General features: G+C 49.5%; 1 protein-coding gene across 1 annotated transcript in view; it reads left to right on the top strand.

Moving 5' to 3' along the window:
* Positions 1–1,418: 1,418 nt before the first annotated feature.
* LOC147751710 (uncharacterized) overlaps positions 1,419–15,387 on the top strand; it is a 304,390-nt gene continuing 290,421 nt past the window's right edge. Inside the window, exon 1 of the mRNA XM_086939271.1 lies at positions 1,419–1,527. Within this exon, the coding sequence (XP_086795397.1) occupies positions 1,519–1,527 (9 nt within the window). The 5' untranslated portion in view covers positions 1,419–1,518. The remainder of the gene's footprint in view (positions 1,528–15,387) is intronic.

Raw genomic sequence — 15,387 nt, 5'->3', positions numbered from 1 at the left:
GTCTAACAGACATCGCCAGCCATATTAGGATGGTGGGAAAGACATGCTTTTCCGCTGCGGCTTTTCCGCCGTGGAAAAGCATACAGACTTTTACTTCGGGGGCCCGTTGCGGGCCCCCTTGGGTGAAGGGGGGTTGGGAGGTGCACATGGGGGGTACCTATGGTACCCCCCTGCATTTGTGTGCACAAAGCAGCAGGCACTGCGCGGTGCCTGCCGCTTTGTGCATGCAAATGCGATGCATGCATTTTCAGCCTTGCGGCGGGTGCAGCTTGAAGCTGCACCCGCCGCAATGTTGACGATAGAGGATGTGACCGCCACCCTGGCGGTCACATCCTAATCTGCTCGGAGGGAACGCCGCAGCCCCTGCGGACGTTCCCTTCTCCTCAGGGGCCGCGGACGGACTCAAGCCCATCTGCTATCAAAATCAGGCCCTTATTTTGGTCTTTCTGTACTTTTCATGATTATTTTGAGATTGGTCTACATTGATTTGTTTAAAAGATTTTAATTACATCCTACTAAACTCAGATTAAGTTGTTGAGTGGATTAATGTGTGGTCATGTTGGTTGCACTGCATTGAGATGTTAAAAATGATAGTTTTCTCCCTATACCTCTCATCCTGCTAGAAAGCTCACACTTCTGGAGATAAATGTTTGAATGAGCCCAAGTTCCAACACATCTCTGTGACTTTGCATACATATTCTACAGCAACTGTTGCCCTAAGACAGCTATTTTTCATCACTTCAGACCACAGGACTCTCAAACTCTCAAGTGCTACAGCTTGAGCCAAGATATCTGACACACCACTCGCCTTGGCAAGCTGATCAGCTGCACTTAGAAAAGGTACTCGCTGCCGAGGCCACAATACCGAGGCCTTCCACACTGTAGCCTTAAGAAAAGGGGTTGATCATGTCTTCTTTGCTCTGGAAATATCAACTAACGACACACATATAGCCACAGAGGTTGTATCACACTTCAATGCAACCATTCTGTGGCATCATTCCACTGAAGGATTATTGTGTTGTTTTACTGTTTCTTGCAGGTACAGTAACAATGGTAGTATTTTGTTTCGTTAACCAGTCATGATTGGGCAGCAATACATTTTAAGGGAAAACTTATTGTTGATTAAGCAGAGGTTACCTGGGGGTTCAGGACCAATCTTTCTGAATAGTGAGCACTGCACAGCTTATTTCAAGAGGAAACATAAGAAGTGCACTTCCGGGCATGACTAATTGAAAGCAGTTCTGGCGGCTGTCTGCGGGCTCAGCAGTGGGATGCTAATTCATGAGGGCAGTGACAGAATGGCCAGTAAGTGGGTCACCTGTAGAGCCGGTGGGACGCTAGAAACTGTAGATTGCTCTCCAATGCATTATTCAGAAACAATGGAGCCGTGCAAGAGGCCAGAGCAGCAGGAAGGCAGGTGAAGAGTTACACGAGGAGCAGCAGGGAGGCACAGGCAGGTCTGGGACTCGGAGGAAGAAAATCACACTGCGAGGAGTAGAGCAGGAGCAGGCAACAGCCATGGAGACGGTAAGTGCTGCTGCCTGGCAGAAGTGTTCTCTTCTGCTTCTAAAGAACCCGCAGAACACTTGACCATGCAGAGGCAATTTTAATCAAGCATTGTTGAATAGTGTGTTATGTTATAAGAATTCTGTGGCTTGCTTTTTCCTTATGACAATAGAAATGTTACTGCTATAAAACTTAAGAATGGTTGCCTTTGTTTTTACTGCTCACACAATAATGTTATTGTAGGAACACGTTTTAAAGACAGTAAAGCTGAACCACGCAGACACCAAGTTTCCAAAGTATAAATTAAATATTGTTCACAGTTATCCGCAAATATTGTAGCTGAACAGTAGGCAGGCACTAAGATGCCCTGGTGTCCTTGGGCTTCTGTAGTAATGCCGAAATTGAAACTGAATGTTAGGGAGTTTACTGTAACGAATTCCGAAATAAATCTACATTTGAAATCAAGTTCAAATATATTATTATTACCAAAGAACACAGTTGTTCCATATATAGCGTGCAATCGGTGTATGGCAGAGGTCATGGGAGTCAATGGAAATGAGCACAGTGTGGGTTTTTAACGGTCGCTTATCCAGGGCAGGAGCATGGTCACATTATCTTAGTTTTATGGCTGAGTTTTGGCCCTAGCTAGACTAGCAGTCAGTGTACCGCCCGGCCTCACAGCGACCACCCTGCCTCACAGCGACCACCCTGCCTCACAGCGACCACCCTGCCTCACAGCGACCACCCGGCCTCACAGCGACCAACCTGCCTCACAGCGACCACCCTGTCTCACAAGGACCACAGTGCCTCACAGCGACCACCCTGCCTCACAGCGACTACCCTGCCTCACAGCGACCACCCTGCCTCACAGCGACCACCCTGTCTAAAGGACCACATTGCCTCACACCGACCACCCTGCCTCACAGCGACCACCCGGCCTCACAGCGACCAACCTGCCTCACAGCGACCACCCTGTCTCACAAGGACCACATTGCCTCACAGCGACCACCCTGCCTCACAGCGACTACCCTGCCTCACAGCGACCACCCTGCCTCACAGCGACCACCCTGTCTCAAGGACCACATTGCCTCACACCGACCACCCTGCCTCACAGCAACCACCCAGCCTCACAGCGACCACCCTGCCTCACAGCGACCACCCTGCATCACAGCGACCACCCGGCCTCACAGCGACCACCCGGCCTCACAGCGACCACCCTGCCTCACAGCGACCACCCTGCCTCACAGCGACCCCCTGCCTCACAGCGACCACCCGGCCTCACAGCGAACACTCGGCCTCACAGCGACCACCCTGCCTCACAGCGACTTTAAGATACAATGAGATGGCGCCTCTATACTGCTGAACTTCTAGGCCACATGAAGGCGCCAATTGTCCCACACACTAATGTACATTGAGTTAGAGGTTAGAGGAGCAGATTGTTGACTGTAAGGTTGAGTGCGTCGGGTGGGACTGTAGGAAACCTACGACAAAACCACAAATGATTCATGTCATCGGCTTTTTAGAATAGGACATCACTGTGCACACCTTCTTCACCTTTCACTATGTCGGTATTATCCCAGTTGTGTAAATAATGGTCGAAACATTAATCAAAACATTCATGGTTACCACCATCCAGCAGGGTGAAACATATTAAATAAACAGAGAAAAAAGGACACTGTGGAAGTCATAACTTTGAAATTCAAAACAATCGAACGAGATTTAGCCTTAAGAATGGTGCAGATAGACAACGCCAGTGTAAAACAAAACTAAAGTATTCGCCCACTTGGGTGTGAGGAGCAGAAAGTCACATAAAATAGTGCAACATGTTAAAAGAAAGAAAATATGTCGAGTACATAGAGCACAAAAAGCTACAAAGGTCAAAATAAATCAATTGAGGGGTAGAGAGTTGCATGACAAGTACTGGGGGATCCGTCGACACATATTTGCCCAAACAGCAATGCCCAAACCTAATTTAAATTCTAACATAAAAATGTCAACTTCATCAAATCGATGTTTTCAAGTTTTGCCTGAGTGTCTGAAAGTACTCACATAAAAGTATTAGCATCTTGATGGACTTTGCGTGTACAAGTCAAATATCTGGATCAAAGCCCTAGCCATCAACATACAGGAGTTACATGTTCTACAGATTGAACATGAATAGATACACTTAATGACAATTCATTCCTATTGGTCACTCACATCAATAGGAACCATGTTGTTTGCTTTGAAGCTGGAGCTACTTCATATGCAGCACCAATGTCTCTTAGTAAGTGCCACCGTAAATGCTAGTGAAAATAAAAACTGCAATGATTTGCTGTATCATTTACATGCTGTATGCAATGTCGTATCACTATTGTGCTCATGCATCATTGTTCTTGCTATATGAAACTGCATACAAGTGAGGAAAATAACAAGCATTTGCAATGCAATAGGTGTTACATTTGTGATATTTAGAGCTATTCGCATTGTAAATGACAATGGGGCATATTCTCAAGGATTTATCGCCGAGTTATCGGCCCTTTATCGCAGCCAAAGTTGCGATAAATTTATCGCCCCATTCACAGACTGGTGCGAACAGTCGATATCACCAGTTTACCTTCGATAGCACCCGCCAAAAGCATCGCCACAGATGACCCCAGCAACTATCGCTAATGAGATGGAGATTTGGCGTTCTCTTGCAAAAAGCTGTGACAACACCACTCCACAACATTCTCAACGATCAGCCGGATTGGCGATAAGATCACAAAACAGGCGATATGGCACGTTAGCAGACGGAATTTAACACCTGCTCTGACCTGGTGTGAAGTCGGACGACAACCTGCACCGGAAAAGGGGGCCCAGCCCAGAGCCACATCTGAAGAACAACAGATCACCAACCAACCCCTGGCCTCACCACGTCTTCAACAAGGCCGACGCTGTCATCGCTCCCCACCTGCGGGACATCATCAACACCTCCTTCGACACCGCGACCTTCCCGGAGAGCTGGAAGCACGCCGAACTCAGCGCCCTACTGAAGAAACCATCAGCGGACCCCACCGAGCTCAAAAACTACCGCCCCATCTCGCTCCCCCCGTGTACGGCCAAAGTCATCGAGAAGACCGTCAACAAACAGCTGGCCGCCTTCCTCGAAACGAATGGATCCCTCGACCTCTCACAGTCTGGCTTCCGGGCCAACCACAGCACCGAGACTGCCCTCATCGCAGCCACCGATGACATCCGAGCCCTGCTCGACAACGGAGAAACAGCGGCCCTCATCCTCCTGGACCTCTCCGCGGCTTTCGACACTGTCTGCCACCGCACCCTAGTGCAGCGCCTCAGCAACGTCGGAATCCAGGAGAAGGCACTGGAGTGGATCATCTCCTTCATCGACGGAAGGACACAGAGAGTCCGCCTTCCCCCGTTCAGATCAGAAGCCACCGAAGTCATCTGCGGCATACCACAGGGATCATCGCTCACTCCCACCCTCTTCAACGTCTACATGAGCCCCCTCGCAGCCATCGCACGCCAACACAACCTTAACATCATCTCCTACGCCGACGACACTCAGCTGATCCTCTCCCTCACCAACGACCCCGCCACCGCCAGAGCCAACCTACACGAAGGGATGACAGACGTAGCCGAGTGGATGATGACCAGCCGCCTGAAAATGAACTCAGACAAGACGGAAGTTCTCATCCTGGGCCCCTCACCCTCTGCCTGGGACGACTCCTGGTGGCCCCCCGCCCTGGGCAGCGCACCCAAACCGACAGGCCACGCACGCAACCTGGGCTTCATCCTGGACTCCTCCCTCTCCATGACCAGACAAGTCAACGCCGTCTCCTCGTCCTGCTTCAATATCCTGCGCATGCTACGTAAGATCTTCCGGTGGATCCCTACGAGACCAGGAAGACGGTCACCCAGGCCCTCGTCACCAGCCGACTGGACTACGGCAACGCCCTCTACGCCGGAACCACCACCAAGCTCCAGAAGAGACTTCAGCGGATCCAGAACGCCTCAGCAAGACTCATCCTCGACATCCCCCGACACAGCCACATCTCCGGACACCTGAGAGACCTGCACTGGCTCCCGATCAACAAGAGAATCACCTTCCGTCTCCTCACCCATGCACACAAAGCCCTACACAACCAAGGCCCAAGATACCTCAACAGCCGCCTGAACTTCTACACTCCTACCCGCCAGCTTCGATCGACCAGCCACGCCCTCGCCACCGTCCCCCGCATCCGAAGAACCACAGCAGGAGGAAGGTCCTTCTCCTACCTGGCCACCAAGACTTGGAACTCCCTCCTGATCCACCTCCGCCTGACCCAAGACCATCTCTCCTTCAGGAAGCAGCTCAAGACCTGGCTGTTCGAGCAGTAGCTGACCCCCCCTCCCCAAGCGCCTTGAAACCCTCCGGGTGAGTAGCGCGCTTTATAAATGTTTTGATTGATTGATTGATTGATGCCATGGATTTACTGACCATGCAGCCAGGATCCCCAAGAGGGCAACAACACCCACCGCCACTACCCCCAGGGCCGCCACCCCCTCTGGATTGCCCCTCCCCCCCCCCCCGGGCTGCAGAGGCAGCGCAGACCAAGACAGCATTCCTTCAGATAATGCACCTGCCTCACAGACCCAACACCAGAGGATGTCATAGGCCACTACAGGCTCAAAAGTACAACCATCCTCCTCATCCTGAACATCATTGCCCACTTGCTGACGGTACCCACACAGCAGACAACTAACATCCCTTCGCAGACAAAGCTGCTGGCTGTGCTGCATCTGTTGGCCTCTGGTACCTTCCAACCAACAACTGCCAGAGTCGGAAGTGTCTCGCAGCCAGCCTTATCAAAGTTCTTCACAACTGTTCTGGATGCCATCATCAGCTTGGTACCCCTGCACCTTCACTTGCCCCACACTGCGCAGGAACAGCTGGAGACCAAAGAAGGCTTCTACGCCATAGCTGGCTTCCCGCACTTGTTGGGGGCAATTGACTGCAGACATAGCCTACTTGTGCACCCTGCCGACACTGCACACAATTACTGCTACAGAAAGCACACGCATTCCATCAATATGCAGGCAACAGTGGACCACTGGGGACTCAATGTCATTGCCAACTACCCAGGCAGTGTGCATGATTCCTACATCTTCCGACAGCCCATCATAAACCAGCGCTTCCAGGATGGCACCTATGGAAATGCTCTGCCTGTTGGTAAGTACCAAATGAACACACCACACATCCCAACTCCACCATCATGCAACTCACAACTCTGGTAATGCACAGGTTACAAACTCACACACAACATGCCAAACAACCTACCCAACCACCTGATACGGCAGCACAAATTACGTGGGAACTTGGCCTAGCCATGTACATGAGCCAACAACGGCATGGCACCCCAGCCACACAATAGCAGAATGTGGGGAGAGGTGGAAACCATGCATGTGCGAAGGAGGCAAGTGACCCATGAAGGAAAATGTACACAATGCCAAGTGCGGGTGGATGTGCTGGACAGACTGCGGTATGCAGACCACAGACATATCCAAATGAAGCTTGTTACATCCCCCTGTAAGCGTGAGCGGAGTGGGCTGGCCTGGGGTTCGCCAGGCCAGCGTAGGGATGTGAATAAAAGCACGTAGTTCAGGGTGTGGTTCTCTTCCGGAATGTCCAACGTGTCTGCCAGGGCGGCGCCTCTCATCCCGCCACAAGACCGACATCGAGAGCGGTGTTGCCTGTGATCCTGTGCACCTGCTGCACCCCGGGTCACTGGTCCCCGAACCCGTCTTGGCCGCCCCAGCGCACCCAGGCCTCACTGCTCACCTGCCGACACCAGCGTGTGTCAAAGAGGGCCCACCACGTGCTGGTGCAAGCTCCAAGCCCGAGGCCCGAGGCCCGCGACCTTGGCAGGCTCCTCCGACCATCACGGCCTCTGCGACACAGACTTGCAGTACTCCTTCTCCTTGACGTACTACACCGCTGCCACCAGCCGTCACTACGGTCAAGTAGGTCACACATTTGGAACTGAGTCTTGATATTCTGATGGCCGAGTTCATATGTTCATGGGACGTTTGATATCACTGTACTCCCTCGATGTGGTGCCACCAACTCTGTGTATAGCACTCCAACCACACATGTCTGTGGTCCCTCGCTGACTACTGCCTTCGGCCCACACTGCGGTCCAGTAGGTCACACATTTAGAACTGAGTCTTGATATCTCAATGGCAAAGTTCATTTCATTGTACGCAAGGAGAGGTGTAAGAGAAAGACGTGTTTCAGTCCTGAGCAAAAAAGGATCATTGTTACGGAGGTAATCGAACACTACCACAACTGCTCTGGTGTCACTAACTCTGTGCATCGCGAGCCTACGACACGTGGCTGTGGGCCCCTGCTGACCGCTGCCTCCGGCCTACACTGCTGTTGAGTAGGTCACACATTTGGAACTGAGTCTTGATTTATTTATGGCAGAGTTTATATCATTGTACTGGCCTTGTTGCAGACTGCATCCCCTCAGCTCCGGTGCAACTAAGTCTGTACCCCGACATTCATGGACACTCTCTGGTTAAACTTTGGTGGGGTCTGAGTTTATGGACTGGGGGTTGTCTTCATCATCATGTAAGTGATACTGTCTTGGTGGTGAAAATGAGCCTGCAGCCTTCCACTCCTCCATTTGCCGCTTCCTGACAGCTTATGCCCTCTGCATCATGCCCTGGAGGACACCTTCCACTGTCCCCCACAACCCTCCGCTACATTCACCTTCGACATCGACGAGGACCCACTCAGCTCGTGCCTGTGCCGGCTGCAGTGCATCCGGGGCCACTAACTCTGTGCAGCTCGAATAATGGACCCTGTCGGATTGAACATTGGATGGCCTCTGGGTTGATGGACTAGGGGTCATCACCGCCATGTGTCTGTGGACCTGCGCTGTCTGCTGCCTCCGGCCTCAACTGCAGTCCACCTGGGCTCACACATCAAATCGAGTCCTTACCTGCCCGGATTTTGCATCACTGCAGGATGCACATGCCACCACCGCCAGGACCACCTCCAAACAACACCTGCCAGAGTCAGAAGAGTCTTACTGCCAGACTATCAGAGTTGCTCACACCTGTCCTGGGTGCCTTCATCAGCTTGATATCCTGCTCAGCTCTTGGTGCCACTAATTCAGTGCACCACAACTCATGGACCATTTCTGATTGAGTTCTGTGCTGTGGACAGCTCACGCAGCAATGTCACCTCAGGCAGTGTGGAAGACCTGGGATGATGATGAGGAAGATGATGCAGGTGTAACCCACCCCACTGCAGCTGCAGCAGGAATATCCTGAAAAGACACAATGCTAAGCAATTTGTTCACATGAGCATGCTCAGCTCTGGTGCCCCATCCTCAGTGCACTGCAACGCACCAACCCTTCTGATTTCATATTGGGTGACCTCTGTACTTGCTCTGGCTACCACCATGATGCTTCACAGTTGTTTCTGATATGCTCGTTCTTTCTGTTTCTGCTTTAATTGTGATCACTGTTCAAGTTGTTGCCAGCACCGATCCCTCAATGAGGGCTGGCTTACACTCACCCCACACACATCCAGCACAGGTGTCACTGTACATATGACCCTGGCAATAAAGGTGCCCGGCGCACATGCCCGTAGCCAGTTCCACAAACTAGCTGAGTGTATCCATGTGGTCATAATGTATGCATGAGAGCCACGGGCCCTACAACATTACATTGTGCTGCATAAAGCCGGCGCAAACATGTCACCGCAGGCAGCAGGTAAGAACTTGGACATATAGCTTTGTCGTCCCCCACTCAGTACGTAAGGGGAGTGGAATGGGTCATTGTCTGCAGATGTATTATTATTATTTTTTTTGTATCTTTTTATTAACTTTGCTCAGTAACTCAGCAAATACACAACAATGTATACATGGCATGCGCAGGGATAACAACACAGTCCGCCCATGAGAGAAAACAATACAGTGTCATAGGACAACAGAGCTTATCAGTCCTGTCCCTCCCCGCTCTCTGAGCTCTGTATTTGCACCAGGGACCTCAGACCTTCCTCCATTTCTTTACACAGCTACTTGCCTTGTAAACAGTCTCCTCCGCCCTCTGACACCAGTCCAGGGCTCGCTGCCACTGGTCCAATTGTGGAGGCTCCGGCGCCCCCCATAGACGAGCAATATTCCTCTTAGCCACTCCTACTGCTAGGGCAAGTCATATCTCAGCGTAGCGTGACCAGTCTGTCGGACCCTTAATCATAAGCAAGACCCACCTAGGGTCCACCGGGACCAGTGAGCCCACCACCGTTGCCATCGTATGTGCCACCCATGTCCAGAACTGCACAATGTACGGACAGACCGAAAGAATATGGAAAAATGAGCCCTCTCCTCAACACCCCCTGGCACAAAGCTGGGACAAACTCCTACCCCAGGCAAACAGGTGAGTGCGCGGGTAATACACCCGATGCAGGATTTTTAGTTGAACCAGTCGGAACCTAATCCGAATCGCCACCTCACGGGGGCTTTGCAGGGCATCCTGCCAATTATCGTCCGTCAGGTATTGTTGACGTCAGGGGTTGTTTGTGCACATGGATGTGTCAGAGTATGACCTGCTCCTTTACTGATGTGATCCACACTCAGCCACCTCAGTGTCGTGGCGTGCCAAATGTCATGATGATTGTACTGCAGCCAGCCATGCTGATCGTCATGTAGTGTCACTTGCATTATCAGTGTGGCTCACACATACGCATCTTTGCTGTGTTTCGCACGTGTGCATGTGTTGGTTGTGAGATTAGTGACGTGTGGGTTGGGACCCCTTTGGGCACATGGTGGACGGGGGCCTACTTGGTGGGTGTATGTGTGCTGTAGTGTGTCACGGGGATAAGGGACATGATTCACGGAAATTGCGGGTGTGCAGTGTGCTACACATGATTGTGCATGTGTGCCTTTGGGCCCATCTCCCCCCGTTCCCCCAATTCCTGGTCATTACTCACCCTGTTGATGTTGTGTCAGGTCATATAAAGCTGTGTCCGGACTCCCAACTCTTTACGCGTCTCCACACTATGACTGTGGCCACCATTTGCTCCAGCTCCTCCTGTGGCACAGGATTCCCACCTCCAGTCGCCGTGGCTGCCTTCCTGTTGGCAGCGGGTTTCTGCTTAGTTTGGATTTTCACATTATGCCAGTGCCTCTTGGCCTCCTCCATTGACCTCCTCAACACTCCGCCTGCATTCACGTTGTTCACAATGGACTGGCATGATTCCGTTTGTGTGGCCAATGACCCAGTTGAGGTGACAAACAGTTGTTGTTAGTGTTCTATCTCCTCCGTGACGAATATCAGTTTTTTTATGCGGACTGACCCCCGTCTTCCTCTTCCTCTTCTTCTTGGCCTTTCCCGACCCCGGGGTTCCTTGCTGTTGGTCTGTGGGGCTTATGGGGTTCGCAATGACCCCTGCACTCGGTCTGGGTGCAATCATGGTGTTACGCATTTTATTTTTTCTCCCTTTTTTTTTGGTTCTGGTTTTATGGTGCATTTTCCCGCATGACGCGTGGGAATTGCAGGCCTGTTGCTGATTTTTGTATTGCGATTGGCCTCATTGCTACTATTTTCACGTTCGTATTTCGCGTTTTTTTCGGCGTCGTATTAATTTGTACACGGTCATTTGACATGTTATAGTGAGACTATCGCATGGTACCGCTGTGTTGAGAATACAACGTTAACACAGCGTTCTTTTCCCACGATAGACTGCGATGTGAAGAGTTGCGTTAAGCCAATTTTGTGATAATTATCACACATTCCTGAGAATATCCTCTAATGTCTTTTATCTATGTGTTTTGGTTTGGAGTGGAGTGGATGTATGCTGTTTGGAATAAAATTATGTGGGTTGAATTGGAATTGTTAGTTGTGGAATTGTGTGGGGTGGAATTGTGTGGTGTGTAAAGTACTTGTGTAGTGAAATTATGTGACACAGTGAATGGAAGGGGTGAGAGCTGCACAGAATAGATAGAAAGGAAGATAGAGAGGGATAGTTAGTTTGTGCACAAAGTGGTGAATGAACTCTAGATAGAGGACTAGAAAGAGTGTGTGAGAAAGGGAGAAAGAAGGGGAGAGCAGCCACATATGTATAAAGAGGGAGCACCTGTGCACGCAGAAGACCCTAAGATGAGGAGGAGAGCATGGGCTTGCAGACAGTAATGTTGAAAAAGCATGGGAAAGAATTTGTGCTTGAAGACCTGAAATGTGAACTAATATGAGAGTGGCGGGAAGAGTGCATGAGAGAGCGCGAGAGAGGTGTGAGAGAGAGTATGTGAGAGAGAGAGCGAGAGAGAGAGAGAGAGAGAGAGAGAGAGAGAGAGAGGGACAGGTAGGGAGGGCACCGGGAGGGTAGGAGGCAGGAGAGAGGTGGACCTTTGCACAGTGCGAGGTGGTAGTCAAAGGTAGCATTTGTGAGCATGCAGTATCGAGAGGAAAGAGGGAGTGTAAGGGAGGGAGGAATGGGGTAGTGGAATTGTTAGATGGGAGGGGGCACTGGCAGTGTGAGGAAGAGATGAGAGGAAAAGTGGGCGAGTGGGGGTGTTTCACTACTTTTAACCAATAGAGGTGCAGACTCGGAGCAGGTTCCAGGACCGGGGAGAGCACAGTAAGATTGAAGGGGGAGGCCAGAGATCAGTAGTGGCAATCGCCACAAAGTTTAAGGAGGTCAAGTGTCAGGCTGATAGCAAGGCTATTAGGTTTTCATCTTTCAGAAATCGATCTAAAAAATACATTGGATACCGGCAACAGTAATTATTCACTGCAATTGAAACGGCGAAAAAAGCAGCAAGAATGTAATAACCAAGTTACCTATATTCCACTTCAACCACACCAGTTATACAAACCTTTAAACTCCGCCCTAATTTTACAAATCATGCCCTCTCCTTACACAAGCATCAGAGGCTCACTTGTCAAATTGTAGAATTTCTCTATTTTGAGCAGTGCCGAAAGGCCCTAATACTCCATTGCACCACTAGAACAATTGCTGCTCCCAGGGCAAGTTCCAAGCAGCAAGCACCAAGAAAGCGCAAGAAAACCCTCACTCCCAGCCCACCTCCCAAAGTGCACTCCCGCCAATGTAATTCTGACATTTGTGGTCTAGCCAATAAGATGCGTATGGCTGTTTTTACGCCTGCTGCCAACGCGTAATTTGAAAATGTGCGTCTATATTTTTAATAACTATTTATTTGAATCCTTTTTTTCTGGTTTAGAGATTGGAATGTTGTATGCATTAAAAATGTGTTATAAATCACAAAATGCAGATTAATACATGTAAGAAATTTTTTATATGATTATCTAAATCATTTTTGAAATTATTTAAGTGTGTGCACTTTTGCTGCTTAAGCGTTTTTTAGGTTTCGACCTGGCGAGGGGCACGAAGTGCCCCTCCCAGTTTGAAAACTTTTGTTTTCAGTAGGGATGTTTAGACCGCCTCTGTTTCCAATTGGCTAGCTCCATAAATGGAGACTAGCCATTGGGAGACAGAGGCTGTCAATCACGCTTTCTCGGGAAAACGCGATTCGGGGGCGTTTCTCGGGCTTTTTTTAAGTCCCGCCCCTTTGTCCCGGGCCGCGCTGTGATTGGCTGCCGGCCCGGGACACCCCCGTGACGTCATTTCCCGGGCCGCGCTGTGATTGGTTGCCGGCCCGGGACACCCCTGTGACGTCAGCCAATCACAGCACGGCCCGGGACCTGACTTGTTTCTTATTGTAACCATGCGGCGGTGGGCGGAGTTGTTTTTGTGTTTTTTTCGGCGCCATGTTGCTCTCATTCTGCGGCCGACCGACGTTGGAGGAAGTCCAGGTGGGTGAGTGCTTGTTTATAATTACTGTGGAGTGAAAACTCTTTAAAACATTTTTTTACATTTTTTTCGTTTTCTAAAAATGTTCTTGTTTTCTAAACTCTGGACTGTTGTATCTTTGTTCCTAGCACTGGTGTTGAGCATGGGCCACCGCTTCTGTCTGTTTAGTGCTTATCCATTAGACATTGAGTCTGAAAATATTTGTCTGAAAATATTTGTGTGTACCATCTTAGCTGACTAGAGTGGTGACAATGAAAAATGGTAGAGATAATCCATCAGTAACGATCATGATATAACGTCTTGCTGTATTTCTACCACAAGTTTTATATTCTTATTGAACGACTTAATTCACAAGCCTGTTCGGGGGAGTGTTACAGAGTTCATTCTCCTTTCCCAATCTACGATGGCAGCTATTGCGGACGACTTGGATTTCGTAGTCACGTGACTTCTACGTTCACGCCACGTTACGTGATGCATCAGAGTCTGTTTATCCCGGTTGCGATTACAGAGACCGCGGCCGGATGATTGAAAGCGCACCGGGTTTGAGGTCGCGGTAAGAGTATGGTTGTGAGCTTAGGAAGTGAGCATGAAGTTGTGTGAGTACGGAGAGTTCTAAGTGATTTCAATAAACGAATGCGGTTTTTACGCATTTAAAGAATGACAATGAGACTTGATAATTGTTAACGTTGTATGTAGCGAAATGGTGAGACCTCCTCGGAGATAAGGGATGTGAGAGATCCTTGTTATGTTGTTCTTTCATTACATTTGTACACGCTCTCACTCACGGGACACATGTTCTAATGCACGCTCTGTGTTTCACGTTCCATAGCACATGGAACGTGAAGCAAGAGCAGTTGGTCAGATCTTGCTGTAACTTCGTACTGTCGAGTTGGATGTATTGTACCTGCTTCTTTATTATATAGTAAACTCATCTACTTTATCACAAATATTGAAGAGTGATAATTCAACAATTGGCGATGATCGGATGCGAACCATTCATGGACTGTAAAAAAAAACAAGCACTGGCGTTGCCAATAGGTTTCGCATTTGGAAAGTTGGAGCTATTGGTTTTGTAAATGACATTTTATATTTATATATCGTTATTGGCATTGTTAATAACAATATATAAATATACAATGTCATTTACAAAGCCAATAGCTCCAACTTTCCAATTCGAAACCTATTGGCAACGCCAGTGCTTGTTTAAAGTGAGATTATTGGCGGTTTCAAGATGGCGGTTTTATTAACGGAATACAAAGTAAGGTATGTTCTCCAAATAAGTCACAAACATTGTGCAGCTGGGACAAATTCATTCTGACCTAGTATGGTCATGCGTGATAGACATAGCTAAGCCAGCGTTCTATAGTAAATACTAAAACCAGTGCATGCCAACTCAGTGAGTGCTAGTATAGCAAAATAACTGAGGATGCTGACGTTGTTAAAGATCAATGAAGCTGAAAAAAGGTGCAGTGAAGCCATCCTTTTAACGGGATCGAATCTGGGCAGGAGGAGGTGGTGGTGGGGAAACGGCATGGGCTGGGGACATTAAGTGAACTGCTATGGGCGCAAAATCTTAACACACACCTAGAGTGTAACATGAGCATATAAAGGATGAGGAACACAAAAAAAGGTTTTCAAGTGCATCAGATGTACAAAGAAAAAGAAACCACTGCGAACATGAAGCTGACATGAAGCAGGTGCTGAGCTGACTCAGGGAAACAAAACCGAACACTTATAAGAAGTGCTGTTGGTAGTCAGAAGAGAAAGCACACCCCCACAGTGAAGCATAAGCAGGCAAGAAAAAAAGTAGTCCCCAAAGGAACACATAAACAACTCGAGCATAATGGATACAGTACTTGGGGGTCGTGGTAACGGAGCGGATGAGGGCAGACACGTGAGCTCGGAGCTCCGTGCCGACCCCAGCACTTATCCTGACTTGGGACACTTGTAAGAGCCCCTACGCACCTGGAAGGGTATCAGAAGGGTGCTGCGGGCGCCCATAGTGCTGACAGTGAACATTGTGCCCTGCTTGCCATGGAACGGCCGGAGCGGCCCGACTGAACGAGGGAGGCTCAAGA

The sequence above is a fragment of the Lissotriton vulgaris genome, chromosome 1_1 (assembly GCF_964263255.1).
Source record: "Lissotriton vulgaris chromosome 1_1, aLisVul1.2, whole genome shotgun sequence".
Classification (NCBI taxonomy): domain Eukaryota; kingdom Metazoa; phylum Chordata; class Amphibia; order Caudata; family Salamandridae; genus Lissotriton; species Lissotriton vulgaris.
This window is presented reverse-complemented; position numbering and strand designations above follow the sequence as displayed.